Source organism: Temnothorax americanus, unplaced genomic scaffold (genome assembly GCF_048541705.1).
Source record: "Temnothorax americanus isolate GAGA-0224 unplaced genomic scaffold, ASM4854170v1 Scaffold54, whole genome shotgun sequence".
NCBI classification, from domain to species: domain Eukaryota; kingdom Metazoa; phylum Arthropoda; class Insecta; order Hymenoptera; family Formicidae; genus Temnothorax; species Temnothorax americanus.
In genome coordinates this window covers 565,119-591,188 of record NW_027509696.1, presented here as the reverse complement: position 1 = coordinate 591,188, position 26,070 = coordinate 565,119, and the positions used below count along the sequence as shown (strand labels likewise).

Genomic DNA, 26,070 nt, shown 5'->3' with positions numbered 1-26,070 from the left:
AAGTAAGGCTGCCCCGACATCGGTCCTGGTTTGTCCCATCGACCGAACAGCGGCGAACCTATTGGCGGAGCTCGCCCTTATGGACGCTCGGTTCTCACGCAATACCGTATAATTGCTCAATTTTCTCCGGGAAACTGCAGCGAACAGCCGCAGTAATCGACCCCATCGGGCGTGTATATTATAGAGACACGAAATTTCGCGAAACCGTGGCGCCTCTCTCGCAACAATGCCGTGGTGGCGTGGGCTTAGGCTGCGCGCCGGTATAGACAAGATATTTCTGCAGCCCGAGCGCGGGGGGGGGGGTAGCACGGCAAATCCGCTTTCCTACGCTGAGAGAGCGCTGGAAGTACGCGCATTGAGGGAAATTAACTCGGATTTTCTCCATTTAAAAGATAAAGATTCGCGGCAGTACAGTCGCCATTCTACAGCCGAGGCACTGCCTCGTAACTAAATACACTAAATATGACGAATGCTCGAGACAAGAAATTCTCTCCGCGTAATAACGAACAAATCTCCGTATAATAACAAACGCTCTGATTGTCGTCTCGACTGGCGGAACGGTTGTTTTTAACATGTACAAGCTACTTGATATTTTACACGCGCAACTCTGTTTACCGCGTGGCCCTACATATAGTATGTACCTACAACCTACAACTCTCACGGGTAATACTCCGTTTTTATTGAGCCATAAAATCCACAGAGGCACAGAGGCAGTATGCCCCCTCGTAAGAGAGGAGGTTTTCGACGCGTAACCGCTATAAAACTCGAGCCTACTCGTGCCACTCACGTTCGACTTTTACGCGGGGCTTAAGACCCTATTTAGCGGCGGATCATATAAGCCGCGTTGACTTAAATCCGAGATTAAATGTCCCTTAAATTTTCATAGTGAATGAATCATCAACTTTAGATAAACAGCTTCAAGCTTATGAGAGAATGTCTTTTCCTGCGAGAATGTAGAATTAACATATTGCATCGCGAGGGAAGACTGGATAATATTTTATACATATGACACATCAAGTGTATATCCTATAATATTTTAAGAAACGCATTAGTAAGATTTAAATTACATAGATTATGATAAATTTCTCGATACAATATGTAAAATGTAAATCCCACGCTCACGCCCATCCATAGAATTATTCGATTAACGGATTACTGTAAATGATATGAATTATTATGAGGTAAATGATACTGTAAATGATATAGTTGCGTAGATATTTCTCTCGTCGCTCTGATTGCAGAACATTTAATATTCATCCTTGCAATACCGCAAGCAGTCGCTGTAATTGGCGATGATCTGGTCGGGATACCGTGTCACCTGCTTCACGGATCTCCACACGAATTTGTGCACAGTGCGAACGAAGCAATTGCTTCGGCTCTCGCGGTATATTGTTACGATTGCACGCGCACATATGTATACGAGAAGCCAAATGTAATTGGCATCGATACATAATGTTCGGTAATTCCAGGCTTGCCCGCTGTAATGGCCTCTTATCCCCCTGGGTCAATCCTCTAGTGCAACCTCCATTGTGGCGACGTAACGTGGAATTAGAATTGAATCTAACTATGATCATCCTTTTCGCCATTCCAAACACTGATTGCTAAAGTCAGGCCAAATGATTTCAAATCGCACCATATTATTTGTCTTGAGTAATATAATTCGATAAACAATGGATTTCTATCTCTGTAATAATAACTAAAGAATTGTTAAAAATATTTAAAAATTTACAATCTTCTTTTTTAAATTTGATGCCACTCGATAGTTTAAAAAAGTTTTATACGACAATTAACTAGCTTTTCCAGGGTGATACAGTTTTGTTATTTTATACTGCCATTATTAATATCTGACTTTCCAACGCGAGCGGAATTGAAATTTTATTTAAGTTCATGGTGTGAGTTTAAAATTCACCATCTAACACCCACGCTATCTACAGAGCAATCGCGCTCTCTCGCCATATCTCGCCTACTATGTTACCGTTTCCACCGGAGGGAGCAAAACGTGCGTATCGCAATTAATTTTATCTTCCGCCAGCTCCGGTCTTTTACCATGATCGCGAGCGAATGTCACCGCGGTCTTGTTGATAAATCTCGCTAGCCATACGCTCGCGAACTAAACCGTCCAAATCGTTTTCCGCACGGAAATTTTATCGGGCACATTCGATCTTTCTTTCCCGACGACGGACGAGGATTTCCGGCCTGCGGGACAAACCGGGTGGGCTTTACCCTTCAAGAAGCGGATCCTTTTAGTTCGCTTATCTTTAGTTCAGGCGCACGAACTCTCTACAGGCGCGGGAACGCAAGCCGGTATCATCGGGCGCGAGTATCAAGGATATATATACTTAGTCGGGACTTGTCTATTAAATTTCCAAGAACGATCGCGAGAACCGATAGGTTCCAGTCACGGCGACTGCAAAATGCACCGCAGACATGCATCTTGTCGCGTGACTCTTCTTCAACGAATGGCACTTACGTATAAGTCATTATTCCACTTGGGCGAAGGAAGCGGTCTCGCTCCTTGCGCAATTAGTTTCATCACAAATCGCCATATCGTAAACGAACGCCGTAATGGCGTCGCGTTTTACATCTCGATTGATTGCCCGCGAGACTCGTAATTGCCATCACCATTTGATCTTTATGTAAACAGATATTAAAATTAAATGTATCGCCAGCTTTAGATCGTTATCGTATTATTACTTTATTATAATGTGCTTTAGCAGATTATATTCTCATATTTTCTTATAACAACCAGTTTGAAGTTTACCTTCAATCGTACTCTGACATTTTGCAATTAAATAAGAAAAAATTCAATTTTTATTTCCCCAATTACGTTTAAATTTGAAAAGAAACCTGGAATTTTTCCAATTTTAAATAATTATGCTGCACAGTGTTGATTTTCATAGGATAAAGTAATATTTAAAAGTTCTTCAGGAATATGCTTTTGATCCCAATATTCCGCGAGATGTTTGCATGAATCTCGTGATCGATTGGTGATATCAGGTGATGTCAATGTTATCTATTCGGAAACGTTTTCGGGTAATGAGCATCAAATATCTTCCGCCCGTTGCACAAAATAAATCGCGGCGCGCACGGCTGGCATTCCCAGGCAATACATCAATTCCGCTTTTCCGCGCTTTCCACTCCCGCCAATTCCCAAGTCGTATAGCTGTATAAAAAAAAAGAGTCGTTGAAAATAATTGTTATTGCGAGGCGCACCGCGACAGCCGGCGGCAAGAAATATCGGCTCCTACCGCACATTACTCACGATCCGTTGAGACCGAGTTTGAAACAACTCCTTGAAGACTGTCCCGATGAATTATTCCGCGGTTACCCAGAAGCGTCCCAATGGACGAGGAATTGAAATACAAGCGGTAATCGTGAAAACATTACAAACTCGGTCTGCAACGACGCGGTGCTTTCCGTTCGAATTTATCAACTGACGGAGCAGCATCAAATATAATTGAAATGGTACCAGGTACCACCCCCCCCTCCCGACGAAGAAGTTATATCAATTTTCGTGAAAGCTGCGGATTATTCCCATCGACGTGTTATTGCTACGAAAAGATACATTTGAGTCGATTTCGCTTACAAATAATGTTTTATCGCTCGCATAGAGATATACCCTTGCAATAACCGATTGCCATCCGTTACCGCATTTAGCAAGACGGTTACTATATCAGGAACAGTAACAGCTATCGTGTCAATAATTCGTGCGGCGGTAATATATCGCCGTCATATATCTTCTTTACAGCCGACGTATTATAGACGCAACATGTGCACCGTGAGTAAACGATCAACGCGGCATTCTCATTATCGGCATCGCGCTTTAATTTAACGGCTCGCCGCGCGCGTCCCGAAAATATGTACATATAGGTATATAGCGGATAAACTCCGGTGAGATCGAATCATCGCCTCATCAGGTCAAAATAGTTTTCTCCCCGCGTTCGTCATTCTATCGTTATTAATACCGGCAATTAATGCATATATGTACCGAGCCGCCTGGGCCGATAGCAATCAGCACACCTAGTCGATTTATCATCAACCCCGTCAGCTGAAGGCGTAAAGTGTTCTACGAAAAAGCGAAATATCGCCGCGGCTAGTCCGCGGTGCGTAGAAGTGAAACCCGGCACAAAAGGGGGCCGTATAATAAATCAATAGGTCAATTAATTCCGCTTTCGCAACAAAGAGCGATTTGTCACCGTGGGGGACCGTGGGCAAAAAAAATGAGAATGATCGTTATTGCGGCGCCAATGACAGGCGACTGCGAGAGATATCGGTTTTCGCGCGGTATTATTCACTATATCTATATAGTATTATATACAAACGGGGCCCGCGCGCCGTCGAATGAATACAATCCGAGAGGCCGCCGCGCCGGCCGTTTTCTCGCGCGCGCCCGCGCGCCGCGCGAGAATACGTCCTGTAGAATGGAAAATTGAAATACGATTGGTGCTCCGGTAAAAGAATCATGGCCGCGTGAGAGTCCGACATAATGCGCAATACCGTATAAACCGCGGCAAATATTTACGACCACGTCTCTCCCCCGGTAGCGAAAGGCTAGGAGGCGTGAATATGGTCGGCACCGCGCGCAAAGCATATATGCGGGCGATTCGAATCAATGTGCTGTCCAGTAGGGGAACAGGTTCCAGGCTCTCTATGAGCGCGCCGCGTATATACGAGCGCACGTATACACAGTTAACATATAATTACTGGTAATAGGTAATCAACGGCGAGCCTCTGCTCCTCCGTCCAATTAATGCGTATCTATTTCGTCGGATCTAAGCGGGGCGATGGGTGGTCCCTTATTACTTTCGACAATTAGCGTTTAATGGGCCACTCGTTTTTGTGTCTTTTAGACGTGGGGGGGGGGGGAAGGGAAAAAAATGATAAAACGATTAAGGTCGCGGGCGTTTTATTACGCGAGCGGGATAAGTATATACTCCGCAATATCTGCGGATAACATCCCGTAGACTCGAGAAGCGTCTCCCGTGTAAAGGGCTGGTAAGAAGCTCGATCTCATGATAAATGATGCGATCACTTCGCGAGAGCCTGTTTTCCCGAATACACGTGAAGAGCCGAACGGACTTCCGGTATAATGGAACTCCAACTTCGCTCCAGTATCACCGGCCTGTCGATCGCAAGCGATCTTTCAAATATAAAATCGGATATAAAGAAAATACCTATAATGCGCCAAATCACGCGAAATATTTAGGTCGATTTCCTTCTACGATCAACGTTACGATTATTAAGGTCCGACGATCGGCCATTTCATTTTCCTATTCCAATTAACGCGGGACATATATATACGGCGAGTATATTGTAAGCTCATTTAAACTCAGCCAAGTTTCGCCAAGATGCGCCATAACCGTTAGGAACTGGGTGTTTATGGACGTTGTAATCATCGGGCGCGGGCGCCTTTTTTGTAGCCCGACATCTCCTGTCCGCCATGGAAAACGGACCAGAACCGGCGCACAAACACACACGCGCGCGGTAGTCATCATTATACACCACCTACACGGAAAGTCCGGGGCGACTATTCTAATGACGGTATAAATCACGCTTCCCCCTGCAGGAAGCATTTATCGTCATCGGGATCATAGTCTTTCTCCCTCTCTCGGCCGAATTCTTTTTCTTATCTCCCGGACGGACATCCGGTTTCATCCTCAACGTGTCGAAGAACACGATATTCCGTCCCGACTCTCGGTTGTCTGGAAGAAAATCCGTTATCTCGCTCACCGCGATGAACTGTCGGATCTACGCGGGATTGTATAATAACGGGAGATGTTACTTCGGCACCACCCAGTTCGCACGTAAAACGCGGTATAATATTCCAGAAGCCGATCAGAATAGCACATCGCGAGAAGATTAATCCTAGGAGCGATGCTGAGCAATGCTGAGCGCTAAGGCCCAGTTTCACAAGTGTCGGTTAACTTTTAATCTTAGATTAACTCACTCTTTGTCTCTTTCTAAGGGGGACGTTAGAAGGAGACGAAGAGTGAGTTAATCTAAGATTAAAAGTTAACCGACACTTGTGAAACTGGGCCTAAGTGCCGCAATAATCCCGACGTCCATATAGCGATCGCGCGTTATCCACGCATCATCTTCACACCGCCATCCCTCATAAAACATTAAATTGACGCGTACGACTATTAGCGCGTGTAAACTGTTATAAGCGTATATCCTGTTTGAAACATTCTCACGGGAAATATTCTCGTAGTTGTCACTACCGTTGTCGTCCAATGGAATTTTCACGACGTGAAATGCAACCAGAACAGGAAGTATCGGACGAAGACGTAAAAAGTGGAACAAAGACGAAACTCCGATTCCACGAAGATCTATGAGCTTTCCCGATCCCGTTAATCTCGCGAATGTCCACCTTGGAACAGATTCCACGCATACTCTGGCGGAACCGAGGCGATTCGCGTTCATCGGCATGAGAATAGCGATCGCCTAAAGGCCTGAGAGACCTGAAAAGAAGAATCGCTCCGGCCGGACATAATGTCCGTGGCTTCGTATCCTCGATTTATCCTCGCTCATCTCTCCCGCGCCATTACGGTGCGCCTGTGACAGCGCAACACCATTGCAGCACCCATGACGGGCTTATGCGTCTCTCTCGCCATTCGATTGTACGGAGATAACTCGCCGGATACAAAATCTGATGTCATTGGCGATCTCTCGCGCGATTATCGTGCGCATATAACTCGTTACACGGTCGTAACGCGGCGACGGCGATTGACATTTACAATAATTTATTGGCGCATTATTAAATTCTCCGCTGCGGCAGAAGAGCATATAATCCCGGTACTAACAAGGCGCATATTGAGCAAGCCACCGCGCACAACCGCGCGCCGTTTATGCGGAATCATTTAAATTTCTGGAACCGATATACCGAAAGCCTGCATGGATCCTGTGAAGCGCGATGCACTTCCCCGAATTAATTGCTATTTACAAAACAAACTCGAATACTCGGGACGCATCGCAACCGAATAAATTAACGGAATACTGCCATAATTGAATTGGAATTTCTGTCATAATATTCGGACGTGATTCAATCTACATGAATTAGACACGCAACGTGGCGTTTAAAAGGAACATTCACAAATTTGGTGGCGTAAAAAATTTTAATCAAATGTTAGTATTAATATAAATATTTAATCAAATTTTGCATTTTGCTAATAACAAAACTTTTTCAAATAACAGTATAAATAACAATTATCAATATTGTAATTAAAGTGTGTTATAAAGCGGACGAATATCTAGCGCATACACACAACGGGACAAACTTTAATTTCCATAAATTAATAAAACAAAATTATCGCTACGATATTCACGATAATGCAACGTGAAAAGAGAATTTGCAAGCAATCAAAATTTGCCATTTAATTGATCGCGATTGGCGGATACTTTTAATTGTATAATTTACTCTTAGTCACTTTAGTGTCTAAAACTAAAACAAGTCTGTAGCATGCGTTTTGTTTTTTTTCACAGTACTTAATTTTTATTATACTTTATTTTCTTTACATTTTCTAAATTTATTTTCAGAGATTATTTACTGAGAGTTCTGTTTTATATTTATCAGCCCACGTTGCATGAGTGAGAGAGAGAGAGAGAGAGAGAGAGAGAGAGAGAGAGAGAAATATATAAAAATTCAATCAGGATTATGCATCGTAGCAATAAAATCATTAACAGCGACACCGCGAATTCTAGTTAACGCCGCGCATTTGACACCGAGGTCAAGCATTTCCACGGATACCGATAATTAATTTCCCTCGGCGATTACCGCGGCTAGTGCGCGGTGGTGCGATAATCAACGAACCCCATAACGGCGGCAGATCGTATCGACGTCACCGACCAAGGCAAGCCTAATCGTCTTTTACGGTTGTCAGCCGCGGTGACCAAGCCGCGCGACAAGCGCGGCGGATATTCGCGTGCGCGCAACAACAATCGCCATTCGGGGGGAGCCAATACGCGGCTTAGACGTCGGTGCAAATATGCGTCGTAAAAGCCTGGGCAGTAGGCCTCGTCGACCGCTAAACATGGGCGTCGACGTGTCTCGGTGTTGCGACCGCCCATCGGTATTCCCCGTTGGTCGTTCAATAATAATTTATACGTACAACGGCGGCGTATTGTCCGCGTTTGCAGGGTAAAGTCGCCTTTAACGATCGCCGCGGCGTGCCGAGCCGGGCAAACGCGGCGAGGTGTACGACGTGGTATACCACCGTTGACCGACCAGGATCGGCGCGATCGCGGCCGCGATCGACGCGCTGTCCGGCGATTTTATGCTAATCGAATTCGCCTTGTCGCGTCCACGACTCGACTCTCGGGAAACGCGCGTGGACGGGACTTTCGCGCGGTAGATTTTTCTTCGTGCGAGCGCGGCGCGGCCACCATGCGCTCCTCCTACCCGCGGATCGGCTTTTATGCAATCGTCACGATCGGTTGCGTCGACGGTGCGGGTGTGCATCGCGCGATTAGCGACCTGGTAATTTATGTCGACCGGATCGCGTTCGCAACGAGTTGCACGCCAATTAATAATTCAAACGCTCGCGATCCTGTCGCGCGCGCGGGGAACGTGCGCGGACTTGTTTATAACGACGTAATTATAACGGCGCGTTAAAAATTTACCGGTGCTTTGTACGAACTAAAATGTTTTATACGATTTTATGTGAAACGAAGTCGTTGGACCATCACCGGTGTGCTCGCGACAATTAAAGGTGGTGCAACAAATACAAATTTGTGCCGTGCACACACGTACACGGTTGCGATAGAAATTCCTTCTTCGCCGAGGAGGACGTGGCTTGTAACGTAAACCCCCGTAAATTACCGATCGATATGCGGAATTAATCGAATCCCGCAAATATACGACACGCATGTACCGTATATATATATATATATATATATTCTTCGTTAGCCAATACAATACGGACCAATAAAAAAGGTAGAAATACTCGAGTAGCTTCCTGATAACTGTCGTGGAAATATATAGATATATTTACTTGCCAATTAGCCACATTCAACCGGGGTAGCAAATTCTCGAGCTAGTAACGACGATAAACTTGTAATAGATCGCAGAATCGATAGTGTATCCTCATATGCAATCTGGAGTCTTCAATAACGGTCCGCGTGACTGATCAATTTAATCATGCACCCATCGACGATGAGAGCTTTTTAATGTTACTAAAACCTTTCGAATCTTATTGCAAAAGTAAAATTTTTATTTGTACTTTTATGTTATATATAACGGATTACATTTTTTTTTTCGACAACTTGAATTTTTCCGAAGACTAGCACGTTGATTTACCTACATGATGAAACATTCCAAATGCAGAATCCGATAGCGAATGGAGAGTCGCATTTATTAAATTAAATCCGATCGGCGAATATCGGCGAATCGGAGATCTCCTCGACTAAAAGATGAAATATCGCGCGAGTGCAAGTAATATATGCACCATAACTCCCAATTATTTCATTTCGGCTGAGAACGCACGGGTCGATCTACGGCTGTCATATTTGTCTTTGTCGAGCGTACTCTGTATAATCGGTGAATATATCCTCCGAAAAGAATCAACGGAAATCATGATTATTAACCCTTTAAAAATCTTGAAACGATAGATTTCTCTGCAAATATATTCGGAACAGTGAACAATTGCGACTATGTTACTCGATCCGAATAAAAACAAGATAGTTAACGACTATTCGTTTTCCAAACTTCTTTTGGACCGTGAAGGATTAACGAAGGGTCAATGACGAGATATGTCCTGCCCGTCGTCGTCATCAAAGTGGATCGCGGTAACAAATCACTCTATATATAGCCAATCAAGTGGGCATGTAATAGAGAAAGAGAAAAAAAGAGAAGCGAGGGAGGGAAAGAAAGAGAGAAAGAGAAAGAGAGACATACAACAAAACGAAGATGATCGATAAAGGGCCGGGAGAGAGGAAAAAGAGATGGAGGAGGCGAAAACGCCGCGAGGCCCCATGCCGAGCCAAGTCACGGCCGGATCTCGTTCGCTTTGAGATCCTTCAACGGCGAGGCCCCGCGTCTTCTTCTTCTTCTTCTTCTTCTTCTTCTTCTTCCTCCTTCTCCTCTTTCTTCTCCTTCTCCGCCTTTCCCTTTCTCTTCTCCTTGCCTTTGTAAGTCTGGCGCCGTGATTTTTCACGGTCTGCGTCGAGGGCTAATCGAAATAGTGAGCGCCACCTCAGCTCGACTATATTTAGCCCTTTTACCGCCTCTCTCTCTCTCTCTCTCTCTTTCTTTCTCGTCTCTCACTCTACATCGTCAATCGTTTTATTTTGCCAGAGCGCGAGAATACCTGTCTCGTGCCACCAACGACGATAATATGATGTTTCGGTGGGGTAGTACAGTGTAAAATAATCTATAGATTATTAGATTTTTTAATATGTATGCTACTTGTGATACAAGCGTAAACAGAATTTCTATATATTGTTTATGAAATTTTACCGTTTATTCACGTTTGCCCCAAATACTGTGTACCGTTTTATTAATAATTTTCGTTTGTATTAACATGAACGTTATATCACTATATACTATCAAAATAATAACGAAAAAAGTACAATCATGCTGTTTTCGCCACATTACCAAATTATAAATTTATTAGTATCTCGATGTCATTCTTGCTAATATTTTATTATGTATTATTAATATTAATGTAACGTAACAAATATATGTAAAATATAATTAATATTAAAATATTAATAAATATTAAAATTAAAATACTGATGGTTATTCAGTATCGCCTAACAACTGATTGTTAAAAATTATTTGACTACAATGTTTAGATAAGCATTGAGACAACTAATGTATTTGCTCGTTTACATTTATTTATTTGCCTTCTTTTCTGTGGTTCACGTAAAAAGTTCTACATTGTTTCATTCCGAGAGCTAATCGGGATATGCAAACGTCATCCCGCCTCGGCTTCTAAAGCCTTCATCTTCTCTACCTTCGAAACCGTCCGCCCGCCTTCTTTTTATTCCGATCGCATGGACCTTCGGGATACTTGTTCCGTGACGCCTGACGCGCCGTCGGAGGTCCGAACTCTAACACCTTCGTAACAAGAAACAGAATAATGCGAACCGATGTTGATCATGCTACAGATTAGCACGCTCGTATATAGCTATGCTTCGGCATTAATCAACCATGGTCACTGACAGGTCTCGCCGTTTCTTGTCAGAATAGCGATTGATGGTTGAAATAATGAACGGCAAGTTCCAATAAGCTTTGCATTAACGTCGCCTCTGCTTTCGCGATATCGAGCGGTGTCCTTTCCACGCTGAAGAGCTTACATTTCATGGGAACTGAGCATAATACTCGGCAGCGTACGCTGATATAAACTAACTCGGTAGAAACTCAATTTCCAAGTACTTAAGGTAAACATACTTATATAATATTAATACCCAGGTATATATATATATATATATATATATATGAGAGAGAGAGAGAGAGAGAGAGAAGGAGAGAAGGAGGAAGGGAGAGAGAAATATCTCATACTGAATGCGCGCCACTGCCAATTCAGTCGCGCTTCGCTTTCATAAGTTCGTTATAATCTCACATATCATATTAATATTCCCGCATATCGTCGCCGTCGGCGGTGTTCGCGCAAAATTGCGAAGAGATACGCCCCCGCAGATCTACCATTTCTCGCGCCCGCCGTTCTTTCCACGTTGAAGATCATGATTTGTTTCATTCTAACGTAAAACGTGACTTCCACGCTTAATTAGACGTAGTGATCTGTTGACATTTCAAATGAAGTAAATGTTCTCTAAAACATATACGGTACGTATATCTTGTATAATCAATTTTGTGAGCTATAAAATATATCATTAAATGATACTTGAACAGTTTTTTAAATCAAGTATTATTTATAATATAAATGATATTAGAACAGTTTTTTTTACCAATCGTAGTGCTACGATCGTTTATAGCTCACAAAATTGATTTATATTATAAATGATACTTGAACCGTTTTTTTTTATTAATAGAGGAGTACATTTAATGTCAAGACTTCATATAAAATTTATATGAATAAGTCTTGACATTAAACGTAATCCTTTATTACCCGAAGTTAATTGGAGAACGTAAGATAACACGCGTGAAACTTAAAAATATCGAGAAAACGATCTCGCCCTTACACCGCAAAGGGTTAACAAGCCTTTCAAGATGACTTACGCGCCACTTTCAAGCTAAACGGTCCATTCGTATTCGGCATCGCCGGGAGACGTCATCAACGAGAGGGGCCTCGCCGGCCTCTTGTGTGTTTGGATAACACGAGAACCCGGTTTTGTGTTTCAGGCAGGTATGCTGCACGGCGATCACGGCGAGTTCTGGCTGGAACCAGTCGCCGTGTCCCTGGAAGAAAAACGCGGCACGTCGCCAACCGACGAAGCGACGAGCGGCGACTTAGGCGCCGGTGCCCGCACGTCGTCGGTCTACGAGGGCTCGACGGCCGGCCGGCCTCATCTCGTCTTCCGGCGCTCGGCCGAGCAGCGGCAGCGGCAGCTCGAGATCGGCGCCGGCGGCCGTAGCAAGCGACGGCGTAAAAAGAAGAGGAAGCAGGAGAGAAACTGTGGCACCCGCGGTGAGAACACAAACCCCGACACCTTTTTCTTGTTCTTCTTTCGCCTTTCGCCCGCGCGAGTCTCCCGCGCCGCCGCGCCGTCCCACACCACTCGTGCTCCATCGCCCTCTCTTGTAATATGTATCGCATGTATTTATGTGTCTGCCGTGTGTAATGTAATTGGACGCGCCGTGGTATGGAACGTGGGCGTGTCATCGACGCCTCGTCTGTCTTTTATTTTTCGCCGACGATAATATCCGTGTGCGGGGAGGGAGGCAGGGTGGGCGAGAGAAAGGGTTGTGCAAAGCGTTTGGTCTCGCGCGAGAATATTGGAACTCACCAGCGGTATTAGAATCGATTCTAACAAACGTTTCTAATATGTCTTTCGGCCGCGATAATGACTTCGCAACTCGACACGTAAAGTTTCCCACATGGGTGAAACATTCATGCGCGAGAATTTCGACAATCCATCGTCGATTCGCGTGATGATTCAAAGGATAGAGTGCGAATCGAGTCGATTTACCAAATCTAGTTCGATCGCCGTATAAATTCCGAAATTACCGCTTTGTGTGGTCTTTGGCACTTTAGCTTTACGACCTAGACACCCTCTCCGATGATCCTACATTTCGATGGATTAAACAGGCACGAGCGCGTCGATATATAGAGAAGTAAGATCGCACGGTTGATACTTGATACGTTTCGCTATATAAGGAAGCGCGCTACCCGTGAGGGAATAATCCGATATTCGCCGTAAACCCGGCAAACCCGTAATTAACTACAATGAATATCCATTTCGGTTAGTCGGCCGAGCTATCGGCTGGACTCAAATAAAATCTTAATTGCAGACTTACGATCTGCCAATCTACGTAAATCAACCGCGACGTTAAAACGCATCACAGTACGATAGTAGCAGTACATGGTAATGGCTACTTTCTCGCTTCGATTAATTGACAAGGATTACAACTATTACAAGTCTTACATTTCTAGCAATACAAAAAATTATTAGGGTTACAAGTATAGTAACGGTAAAAGCACAGCCATTAAGAAAGAGATATTAGCTACTACTATATTGATCATGACAGCACATGAAATATCCGACAGAACCGCGTCGATTGACAGAGACGCGGCTCGAATGGCAAACTCAACCAGGCCTCGTCCAAGTTCAAGGCCGTGGGCGAAGGAAACATCATCAAGCGAAACGATGGCATCGTTCCAAAAGATCGATCAGTACGCCGCGCCATGTCGAGGCTCTCGTCGTCGCTGACACGACGATGATGGCTTTTCACCAGGACGGCGACGTGGAGACCTATCTCCTGACCATTATGAACATGGTGTCCGCGCTCTACCTCGACCCGACGATCGGCAATTTCATCAACATCGTGGTGGTCAGAATTATTCTCGTCGAAGAGGAAGCCGCGGAGGTATTTACGGTTGAATATCTCTTTCAGATCAATTACGCGATAAACACGCGACGGCATGTTACGTTCGCGCAGCACGACAGATAGAACGATATTACTCGAGATTGAACCGTTTCTGTCCCAGCAAGGACTGGACATCACGGTGAACGCGGATAAGACCCTATACAATTTCTGCAAATGGCAGCAGAAGCTAAATCCCAGCAACGATTCACACCCGAATCACCACGACGTGGCGATTCTGGTGACGAGAGAGGACATTTGTTCGCGTGCGAATACTCCTTGCAGCACGCTGGGAGTGGCGCACGTCGCCGGCATGTGTCAACCGGATCACAGCTGCAGCGTCAACGAGGACAATGGAATCACGTTGGCGCATACAATCACGCACGAATTGGGGCATAAGTAAGCAAAATCAATAACCAAGAAAGAAAAAGATTCCGTTTCAAAAACTGAAATATCAAGACGGATGTTTTTTACATGTATAATAAAATTTTGTGAAGAGATATATGTCTATATGTGTCAATTTTGTTCTGTCGCGTATTCTGTTCAGTTTCGGAATGTACCACGACACGGAAAAAATCGGCTGCAGTAAACGCGAGGGCGACACCCTGCACGTGATGACGCCAACCTTTGAAGTAGACGCTATTGGAGTGGCATGGTCTCGATGCTCCAGGAGAGACATCACGAATTTTTTAGAGTAAATAAAAAAAAAACGTTTAATAATCTCAGCTATAATTCAGCCTTATTTTCTATGTAGTATAAATAAGAGGTATAGCAAGTATATACGATATACATATCCTCGAATTTCAGCCAAGGAAAAGGCGATTGTTTGGAGGACGAACCGGCGGGTAACGATTACGCGTATCCGGATTTGCCACCCGGTGCGATGTATAACGCTGAGCACCAATGCCGGCTGCAGTTTGGTGTAAGAGAAGCCTTTGTCTGCTCCCCTTTGCAGGAGGTAAACAAAGACCGTAGAGATAGTAAATGGCCGGTCTGAATGCAACCAGGATCAATCTGACTTAAATGATCGCGGCACTCATGATTACAGATCTGCTCGAAACTGTGGTGCATCGTGGACGGCTCTTGCACTACCATGCTGCATCCGGCAGCTCCAGGAACACATTGTGGGAAACACATGGTACAACGAAAACTTCTCTCAAAATAATGAATTCTTTTTATAAGATTAATGCTATTAATTAGATTAATTGATTTATCTAAGAGGGTGATCTTAGCGAATAATAGCAAAGACATTAGATTCTCTAGTGGTTTAATGTGTTCGCTCTTTGCGTAGTGGTGTCAAAATCAGGAATGCGTGCCCATCGTCGACCGACCGCGGCAAATCGACGGCGGTTGGGGTGAGTGGGGATCGTGGAGCGAGTGCTCGAGAAGTTGCGGCGCCGGGGTCTCGATTGTCGAGAGGAAGTGCGACCATCCGGAGCCCGCACACGGCGGAAAGTTCTGCATAGGTGAGAGACGACGCTACAAAATCTGTAACACGCAACCTTGTCCGGAAGGCACGCCGAGCTTCCGCGCCGTGCAATGCAGTAGCTACGACGACAAAGAGTACAAGGGAAAGAACTATACCTGGCTGCCGTATTTCGATCAAAGTAAGTAAAATCTTAAGCGCCTGTGCGCCACGTGAAATTCCTCTCCGCCGCGATCGCGTATGTAATTTCCGTAACTCCATTTTCCAAAATTGCATATGTTATTATTGATTCAGCGGTTTAAACACTAATTATACGACGCGAGATTTGATTTGCATCGTCCTATTTAGCGGAACCTTGCGAGCTTTATTGCACCGATACAGATGAAAGCGTAATCGTACCTTGGGGAGAGGCTGCTCTCGATGGTACTCCATGCAACGTCGGTACCAGGGACATATGCATCGCTGGTATATGCAGGGTCAGTGTTCTCCTCCAAAAGCATTATACCTGTAACAATTTTAGAAGCTTAAAATATAATTTCGATTTTTTATTTGGAAAAAAAAAAGTTTTAAAGTTTAAATAACTCCAATTTTTAGAAAGTTGGTTGTGATTGGATGGTGGATTCCGATGCTACGGAAGATAACTGTGGTATTTGTCACGGTAACGGTACCCAATGCGAGACTACGAGCGGCGTTTACGACAAAAACGACGGTCCCGGATACAAGGAAGTTATTATCATACCATCCGGCTCCCGAAACATAAAAATCGAGGAGGTCGGTAATAGCAAGAATTACATCGGCATCGGCGTTCCGAATTCTGACAAGTATTTCCTGAATGGAAAACGGTGCGTATATCTCAGATCGCAAAAATTGTAAATTATGCAACAATACGCGAATTAACTGATCGCAAAACTTTTAATTTTAAAACTAACATGGCTACATAATCTATGCTAGAAAGTTTCGCGCCACTTATTCGCTCAAATTGCATGTATATGTTTATGGAGCAGTGTAAAAATTTATATATCGCGCAATTTGAAGCTGTTACATTTGATAAGAAAAACTTCTGTGAGATATTAGTATAGCTGAACTCTTAAACTGAGATTCTGATCGGACAGGCAGATCACTTTAGCGGGCGAGTACGAAGTCGCCGGGACACCAGCTTTGTATGAACGTGATCGAGACAGAGAGAAGATCAGAATCCCAGGACCTATTAAGGAAGACATCGCGGTTTATGTGAGTACATTCTCTTGAACAAATAGCATTCAAAATGCAATAATTATTTAACAGTAAAAAATTAGAACAATTTCATGTTTATTTTGTAAATTTCCGCATGATTGTATTTTCATCGTGTACATAGTCTAATTTGCATTTTGTAAATTTCGGTGAATTTCAACAGTTACTTTTTATTTCAATAATTGTTAATAATTTATCTTTATCGTTTCAGTTAATTTCTAGAGGTCAATATCCCAACTTCGGGCTACGTTATGAATATACCGTGCCGAAAAAAGAGCCTGATCCGGCCCCGGAGTACTCGTGGGTGTCCTCCGATTGGACTCTCTGCACGGTCACCTGTGGTGGCGGCACTCAAACTTCGCACGCGGTCTGTCAGGAAAGAAAAAGCGGCAGCGTCGAAGACCACTTCTGCGACGGTATAGAAAAGCCGGAGCCGAAGTCGCGCGAATGCAATTCGAATCCGTGCCCGGCGAGGTGAGCCAACTTCGAATCCGATAAAGCGATTGTAACAAACTTCGAGAAATACCATTGCCACGTAAACGAAAATACATTCGAAACGGTCGGAATTCTAAACTCTATTCGATTTTCGATTACCATCTTTTATGCATTCTTACTCTACGATTGAAACTATATTGGCTTCGCATTCACGTTACAAATAATTAAAGACTGCGAAAAGAAATATGAAACAATGAAAAGATATCAAATACATCTTATTTTTAGCGAGTGTGTTTGCACTTTTTTCAACTTATTTAACATTTTAGGTGGTGGGTAGGCCCATGGCAAATGTGCCCTGTTACATGCGGCGACGGTGCGCTGCGCAAGAGATCGGTGATGTGTGTGTTCTCTGGCGCGGGTACCGATCGATCAGATTTGGCTTTGCCCGATCGCGACTGCGACAAGCACATGCGGCCCGAAGAAATGGAGCCGTGCCCCGATCTACCGCCGTGCGGGCCTACCTCGGAGGTACCGTTGATCGTGTACGCCGACAACAAGGACATGTCGTTCTACAACATCAGCCTGAACGAGCAGGACGGTATTACGATAGTCGACGGCCTCACCACCGAGGAGCCGGAGATCCTCGAATTCGACAATGTCGTCGACGAGAACCCAGACAATTCCATGTACAATACCAAGTCAAAGTGGACAGTATCGAAGTGGAGTCATTGTTCGAATGGCAAGAGGAGTAGAAAGGTCACCTGCTCCGTCCCGGGCGATTGTAATCCGAATAACAAGCCGCCCAATATCGAGGACTGTTACAGCGGAAAATGGATTACCGGTAATTACCGTAATTTACCAATCGATACTTTGTATGATTTTATTACAACACAATATTTTTGTTTCCTATACAATTAGAAACTTTCTTTTCTCTCTGACTAAAATTATTTACAAAATTTTCCAACTGACGTGTAATTATAAAGATAAGACCGAAAAATATGAGTATTTATGAATATTACAGACAATCTTTTCTGCCAATCTTTGTTAGATATTAAAAATCCTTATGTGAGTTATTTATTAATTGTAATTCCAGGAAATTGGGGAAGCTGCAACGCGACTTGCCTCGTGAAGTCTGGAGTTAAACATAGAGAAGTACAGTGTCGCGATCGCGCGACGGACTTGCTATCAAATGAGTGCAATCTCGACAGAAGACCATTTGATGTAAAGCGTTGTTATTACCGACGGCAATGCGCCAACGAGAAAAATGGTAATTTCATCCGTATAATTAAAACGTACTCTCGAACAGTCTTCTACGCGTCTTCTATAAAATGTCGTTTTTAATGCGACAAGCTGTTTTCAAGTAGCTGCAGTACATACAAAGAGTATATATAAAGAAACGTTTCTCTGATGAGATCTCGACAAAAGGTAAATCTAAAAAACAAAGATAATCTCTTTCTCTCTTAAAAAAAGGCACCTTCGCGAAAAGACTTTGTCGTACCACGTTAATAATTCAGTTCCTCCTACGTGACATTTGAAATTTATATATAATTTTAAAAGTTAAGCTCTTTTGCTTCTTCTCTCTTCATATTTGTCACGCCATTATAACTGATGTTGAATGGAAGTTCGGGGTAATCTAACAGAGTTATAACGGAGAGAATTAGAACGCGTAGCCGCATGTAATGCTAAGTTATGCTAGTTACGTTACAGATGGTTTGGCTTGTCCAAACTTGTGGAATACGCCCTTGTCCAAAGGCGGCGGGAAACTAGAATTTATACGAGGAAACCGCGGGGTTCGTAACGACTTGCTTTATGAGATCACACGCGACGTCGCTCGATTTGCATGCGCATACGATGCGATGCACCTAATACGCGCGCGCGCGCTTGTAAAGTGCTCTAAAACCCGTAAGAACGTGTATCATTAGCATTTACAATGCGGCTTAAATGAGCCTTAACGATTTGTACATCAAATTCGGATCAATTAATTTTTTCACTTATAGTAACAGGTATTTCTCCTTTTGCAATGTATGAGAAAAGTTTTTTTCAAACTTATTTATAACTTCGTTTGCAACACAACCAGACTTTATCTACTATATCTTTCTCTCAATTTATAAACGTATGTATAATAAATCAATTCTGTGGTCGTGTTGCAAAATTAAATAAATAAGTTTGGAAAAAAATTTTTTTTTTCATATTTTCTACATTATAAAGAAAAACATAAATATTGTAAAAAATTAATTAGTCAGATATGCAAATTTCCCCAAGGTTCATTCATAAGAATATATTTGCGTAAATTCGCGAATTAAAGACCACATTCGCATATCAGTACATCTTCGTACATAATTTTATCTTTTTCAGATTGCAGGGATAGCATGGTTCCATCGTGTGCAAACTACAGACGTATGTGCGATGTATCATCGGTCGTGCGAGAAAACTGTTGCGTCACGTGCACAAAACGACGGCGACACGTCCGTCACAACAGACGACACATCTTTGCCGAATAACAAAATAAAGGGCTGAAAAGCTAAGAGTGCAAAAGTATTTTGAAAATAAATCCTTGTAACGGACAATACATCCGTTCTCTTTTATTCATATTATCCGAATTAAGATAAAAGCGTATAGTGGAAAAATTTCACGCTTGTTTCATATGTGACAACGAAAAGATGGAAAAATATATGACAGAGGTGATATTACGAGATTATATTTGTAACTTTGTACTACCGCGCATTAAGATATATATATATATTTTTTTTAATGTCCAAACAATATATGTATATTTTGTATCAGATGTAACCATAGCACCATTTATATGCGTGCATCATTTATCAATTCATCTTATGTTTGTTAAAATAATAATTGCAAAACATTGCAAACGCCAAATATATATTTACGAGATGCAATCTTTTAATATAAAGAAATGATCAAAATAGTAGGTAATACGAAACTAATATTATTAAAGAATTTCTATAATAAAAATATCGATTCTTATATTAAAAATTGCCTAATATATATGTTTGTTGTTTCAGTCAATGTTTTGCTAAATAAATGTACTAATTATTGCAAATTTCAAGTAATGCCATTTTATAATAATTACAGAGGCATTTAATTTTGTCATATCATTCAATAAAAGAATTCAATAATTTTGGGATTAAAGAATTATCGAATATGTAAAAATTCTAGAATGTATAATTATTTCAAGAACAGAACTTCCATATTCGTATATCATACATATAAAAATGTTAATACAAAATTTATAAATGATATTTTTCTATGCCCATTTTTACCTTGTAATAATATAAAATCCATGCATCAACTACTATTTCTCTCACATTGTACATTGTAACTTTCACTAATTTATGTCAAATTATTTTGTATTCGTTTAAAATAAAGAGTTCCTCTTTCCTGCATTCTCTCAGAAAAGGAAGAACATAAATGTGTTTACAACTACAACCAACTTATAGTAAATAATTTGTTTCATAATTTACTTGATGCTTGCTACTTACAACAAAACCGCTTCGTGAATATTTAGTTTTATGTACTATATGTAGAAATTAAACATTAATAGTTTTATATTAAGAAACTGTATGATAAATAAATCGTTCGTTCCTCGATAATGCATTTTATAACGCGATATAGTTTCGCGAATTTTGTTGGTTAACATTAATTTATTCGCGATTCCTTGAGACTCGCGCAACAAAATCGATCTCTCATCGAAGTCTCGTCATCTTTCTGCGATAATAAAAAAAGAAAAGTAGTTCAAAACGTACCTAATAAGTTCCGCGCAGGACTCGTTTCTGATTCTAATTTTTTGTGTTCATTCCTTACTCGCGACACGACGTGCGCAGAGAGAATGAGAGAGAAGCCTGAGAGAGGCAATTCCGTTCCCGGCCTTTTTCGTAGGACGCGAGACGGTGGGACCATCGAAGGCGTCGAAAGCCTCTGTACACTACCGCCAGTACATTTTCGAAATTGGTACTACGTAGCCACGTTCATTTTCCGACATTGCCGATAAAACATCATTTTGGTGCGCGTCCGTGCTACATTTGCAAATGAATAGTGTTATATTATAATAACTGTATAACACCAATACATTTGCAGATGTAGCGCGGACGCGCACCAAAACGATGTTTTATCGACAGTGTCGGAAAATGGCCTCTCTCAAGCTTCTCTCATCCGATATACATTGCAGGCTAAAGACGATGCACGCACAAAGAAGCGTAATCAACCAATCATCATCGAGAGTTTTACAATGGCGGTCTTATTCGTTCTCGAGGATTCTTGATTGGTAAATGGTTGAGGAGGATCAGTTTAATATTTATATATCTAAAGGTTTACGTGTATCGATAAATATTAACTTATTTTATATATTTATATTTTATATTATATGTGTTAAATATCTCTAACAGCCCTCTCTCTCTCTCTCTCTCTCCCTCTCTCTCCCTCTCTCTCTTTTTCTCTTCTTTCACTTTCACACTTAATTCCCAGACAGCACAATGTCCAAATTCGGGACATAAGACGTCCTTGGCTTCCTCGGACCTCAATCGTTCGCGATCGTTTGCGATCGCGACGAGCAAAGTGCGAAACGTCAAACGCGCGATCGTTCTCTTCAATCATTTAATTAATTATTAATTCCCGCACTAACGAGAAGTGCAAGCTATTCATTGAAACGTCTTCCCGCGCGATTCACTCATTCGAAAAAATCGAAACGAGAGACAGAAGACGTGAATTCCGAGGTTATCGTTTCACTGCAACACGCGGGACAACGATTCCATTAAGATTCGGATGTATCGCGCTTCGGGGGAGAAAAGGAATCACTTTTTTTTTCTCGCATGCGTACATATAATTTACTCACCATTCAATCACGGCGCACTGCACCCTCTAACCCGATCTACAATAGCTGTAGTAAGCCACAAGCTGTAAGAAATTGACCAATTACAGGCGAATGTGAGGAGAATAATCGACTGTGATTGGTCAATTTCTTACATCTTGAGGCTTACTACAGCTTACTACAGCTATTGTAGATCGGGCATAAATCACAGCCGCAGGGTGATGATGTGTACGGCGCGACGTCCAGCACGGCATTCGACGTTCATTTCGTCTCTAGCGACGGCATTTCACTCGTTTCGGTAGACACGAAAAAGGAACGGAATATATTCGGCGTACGTTCAGCATGCAACACCCCGCAACCGAATTTCTTTTCGTTCACGAGAAAAGAATTACACGACCGACAACGGCGACAACGTCTCACACCGACGTTGAAAGGGTACGTATTAAGCCCCTTGCACAATGCCAGGCAACAGGGAATAGGAACAGGGAATAGAAATCAGAAATCATGTATAAATGCAGAATAAACAGTGACACAATGCAATAGACACAGAGTTTCCGTCACGTTGGAAATTATGTGCCTATTGCCTATTGCCAACCAATCATAGCATTCGAATTTTTTAGGTTGTAATTAACGATTTTTTGGTTATTTCCTGTTACTATTGCCTGTTGCCTGGCATTGTGCAAGGGGCTTTACTTGCGGCGCGCGCGCGGCGCGCGCCGCCGCCGCCGCACGGTCAGGCGAGCCGTCGAACGCGATTGGCTCGCGAGTCGAGCCCCCGAATCCGGCCAATCACGTTCGGCCGTTCTCGCCGCTGCCGCCGCAGCGCCGCCGTCGGCGCAGTAGCCGCGGACGCCCGGCGGCGTTACCAGTCGACCCAATCGTACTAGCCGCGCGACCGTTGAATAAATCCGTCTCCGTCAATTTCGGAGCAGCGTACGTTCAAAGTCGGGGCGCGGACGGTTGTTTCTATCGGCGAGACGGCCTTGATGCTTGATTTCGTCGACGCTCGGAGTACCGTCTACGGATATTACTCAGTCATTCTCCCGATAAATTTCGAACAGGTGTCAAGTGTTTGTGCTCGAATCCGCACGCGTCGCCTTGCTCCGTGCTGTTGGTGATATTCGTGCGATTGGCACTCCTGCTCCTCGTTCCGCGGGAATAATCGACGACGAGGCTCAACAATTTCGCAAGTGTATCAAGTGTCGTGAACGAATGTGTCGCGCGAATCGCTCGCTCGAGAGTCTCGAGACGGAGCGACGTCGATGCGAAGATCGCGAAGGTACGGCAATTGTGAACGATTTGCAGTTACGTCGTGATATTCGCGGGCGATAATCGCTCGTCCCGCCCCGCCATATGTCTGGATTCATGGACTCTCGAATGTGGCATTTATTTACGTGGCATATATCTCGTGATTCTCGTGTCGTGCTTTGAACGCTGTGCCGGAATTGTCGTGCGACTATCTCCGATTCTTTTCGAAGAGCGGGAGGAGGGCCGAGTGACAACGTGAAAATCGTCGAAATGATTCAAGTAATAGCACGATGTGATACAACGCGATCGTTCATTTATATTTCGTATATTTTCGTATATTTCGTGCCACGTAAGCGTAAGTTATAACGGCCCACAGTATCTCTGCCCACAGTTGCCGACTCTCCTCGTTGTGCAAAGTATTAATAATAGTATATATACCAGTTTTACATTCGCGAGATTTACGTGCTCGATACGCATGCACCGTACTGTGCGTATAGTCGTCAGAAATCACGATATTTAATTTTAATTGTGTTTTTGTTTGATCAACTGCGTGTCTTATTTATACTAACCGTCCACTTTTGATTCGCGTAGTATCTCGCGTCATCGAGACTCAAGATCTTCAAACATTTCGTCGTCATTAACGCAACACGCAACGCACGATGAGTGATGAACGCGGAACGAATCGAGACAATCGGCGTCGCGACTCTTTCAAATTTGTACGAAAAATCTATGGTAAAAAATTGACTTGATTTTATACTACCAACTTTTAATATTTCACAGAAATGTACTTACTTCCTTCCCCTGGGGTATACGATGGCCTTGGCGAGGTGGGAAGGCCCAGTACCCCGAGGATGTTACCCAAGCAAAACTTTTGTTCTGCTTGGATAAAAATTCAAAGACGGGGAAGCTAAACGTACCCCTCGTCCGCCGATTTAATTGAATGAACGAACCGTAGCCGGTTCGTCGCGTTTGCTTCGGGAGTGCCGTACAGTATCGCGTGAGAAAGACTTTTATTGAAATTAGTCCGCGCGCGATTGTATAGCTTATTATCCGCGAGTGTTTCTCGCGAGTGTCCTGTGCGGTGGGAGGAAAAGGATCCAGGAGAAGAAGGAGGAGGCCTGACGTCCTGAGAGGAGGAGGAGGTCTGGGAGAGACATCGGGCCCCGGCGGAGCAACCTTGGGGTAAGTATCATCTCTTATAGCTATACATAAAATTAATAATTTGTTTATATTTATTCGAATTGTTTAATTTTAATTTCGATAAGTTAAAAGTAATTAAAGAAAGGAAAGTAATCTAAAATTTTATTCTTGTAAAGATCTTTTTCGATAAAACAGATAATTGTATTGTGAAATATTTTATTGGAAAGACGAATTAGAGACGCGTAAGAATTAACTTTTTAAATGTTAATAATTTTGAGCGCTTTTTAAATTTAAATCTTATGTTTGTATGTTACAGTATCGCCGTAGTTACGTGGCTGCATAATAACTCCGCCCGTTGCGCATCGAATCGGTGAGTCAATGAAAAATTTTTTTATTGAGGTAACGAATCTACGAATAATTAAATATAGAGCAAAAATATATATCTCGGTACATGTCGAATTACAATAATTTGTAGTATGAAAATATTATTACATCTCGTAGATCCGTTGCCTTAAAATGGATGGGTTAAAATTGATTATGGCATATATTTAATCTTGGTATCATTTTATTTATCGATATATTGTGCGATTGTGCTTGAGGAAATACTCGCACACTTCGCATGCACGGAGCTCGCAAAGGGTTCATAATCGTTCATCGAGTTATATTGACGAACTGCCGCGTTTTTTTATAAATAACTTTTGAATAAAATTTTTAAGTACATAAAAAATTGAATTTTTGAAATTTTCTTGTATATAGATCAATTCTATTTTACAGTTAAAGTAGAAACCAAGAAAGAGAAAAAGAAGAAATAAAATAATGCTCTGATAAGTAAAGTCATGATTTTTTTAAATGTATTGTAGTCAATAAATGTTGATTTAGATTTTTTTAAAGAATAATTTTTTTAAGCAAAAGAGATATTATATTAGATGTTTAAGAAAAGTACTCGTAGATAGGAAAAAATTGTTAATTAGTTAGGATGTTTTGTTTATTCCCATTTATTTCTTTCCATATGTTAAATTTATCCAAGATTAAATATAATATAAATTGATGCAAGGAAACAATATATAGATATATTTAGAATATATTAGTATGCATAAAGAAAGGCAATATGTATAAATTATTCATGAATAAAAAGGGTAAAAAATATTTTGATCTTATTATGCAATTGCCAAAATTTATTTTAACGAAGCATCAATTTTACCCTAATTTTTTGTAACCTATCCATCTATTTTTGATTGAGAAATTGGCTTTATGCTAGTCAAATAATATATGACGTGAGATTCTAAATATTCTGCCGAGAAACACTGAAATTTTTAAAATTATTTTAGAGTTGGTCGTATAGTTAAGTACAATTATATATTCAATTTTACACAGTAATATATAGATATATAATATAATATAATATAATATATTATATAAAAAATAATTTTGGTAAAAAAAAATAAAAAATAAAACGAGCTATATTTATATGTGAATTTATAAAACGTTGCAATTGTATTGTATTACTCAGTTATAACTATACGCGATTAATGATTAATTATAATATCCAATTATAATATCAATTGTGTGGAAATTTTTTTTCGGATCTCACCTCATTTATTTTGCCTCGATACATTTTCAAGATGCGTACCGCACGAACAACATGCACAATCACGCATCTTCATATTTTTGCGGTGGGTTTTCGCGGTCGGTTTTTGCATCAAGAAATTTTCAATTATATTAGTTTTTTAATTTCGTCTACATTACAACATTTTAATTTTTCGCGGGATATAATTGAGATAT

At 42.0% G+C, this 26,070-nt stretch overlaps 1 protein-coding gene across 4 annotated transcripts in view; it reads left to right on the top strand.

The window, feature by feature from the left end:
- LOC143904593 (A disintegrin and metalloproteinase with thrombospondin motifs 7) overlaps nt 1-19,982 on the top strand; it is a 67,198-nt gene extending 47,216 nt beyond the window's left edge. For 2 of the 4 annotated variants that reach the window (XM_077419396.1, XM_077419395.1), the window contains exons 4-17: nt 12,302-12,587; nt 13,668-13,987; nt 14,109-14,383; nt 14,532-14,678; nt 14,792-14,942; nt 15,033-15,122; nt 15,276-15,591; nt 15,759-15,886; nt 16,005-16,252; nt 16,523-16,640; nt 16,852-17,114; nt 17,402-17,916; nt 18,169-18,342; nt 19,431-19,982. In XM_077419396.1, the coding sequence (XP_077275522.1) occupies nt 12,302-12,587; nt 13,668-13,987; nt 14,109-14,383; nt 14,532-14,678; nt 14,792-14,942; nt 15,033-15,122; nt 15,276-15,591; nt 15,759-15,886; nt 16,005-16,252; nt 16,523-16,640; nt 16,852-17,114; nt 17,402-17,916; nt 18,169-18,342; nt 19,431-19,576 (3,177 nt within the window). In that variant the 3' untranslated portion in view covers nt 19,577-19,982. The remainder of the gene's footprint in view (nt 1-12,301; nt 12,588-13,667; nt 13,988-14,108; nt 14,384-14,531; nt 14,679-14,791; nt 14,943-15,032; nt 15,123-15,275; nt 15,592-15,758; nt 15,887-16,004; nt 16,253-16,522; nt 16,641-16,851; nt 17,115-17,401; nt 17,917-18,168; nt 18,343-19,430) is intronic. The other 2 variants (XM_077419397.1, XM_077419398.1) reach the window with 2 other exon arrangements.
- Nucleotides 19,983-26,070: the final 6,088 nt, after the last annotated feature.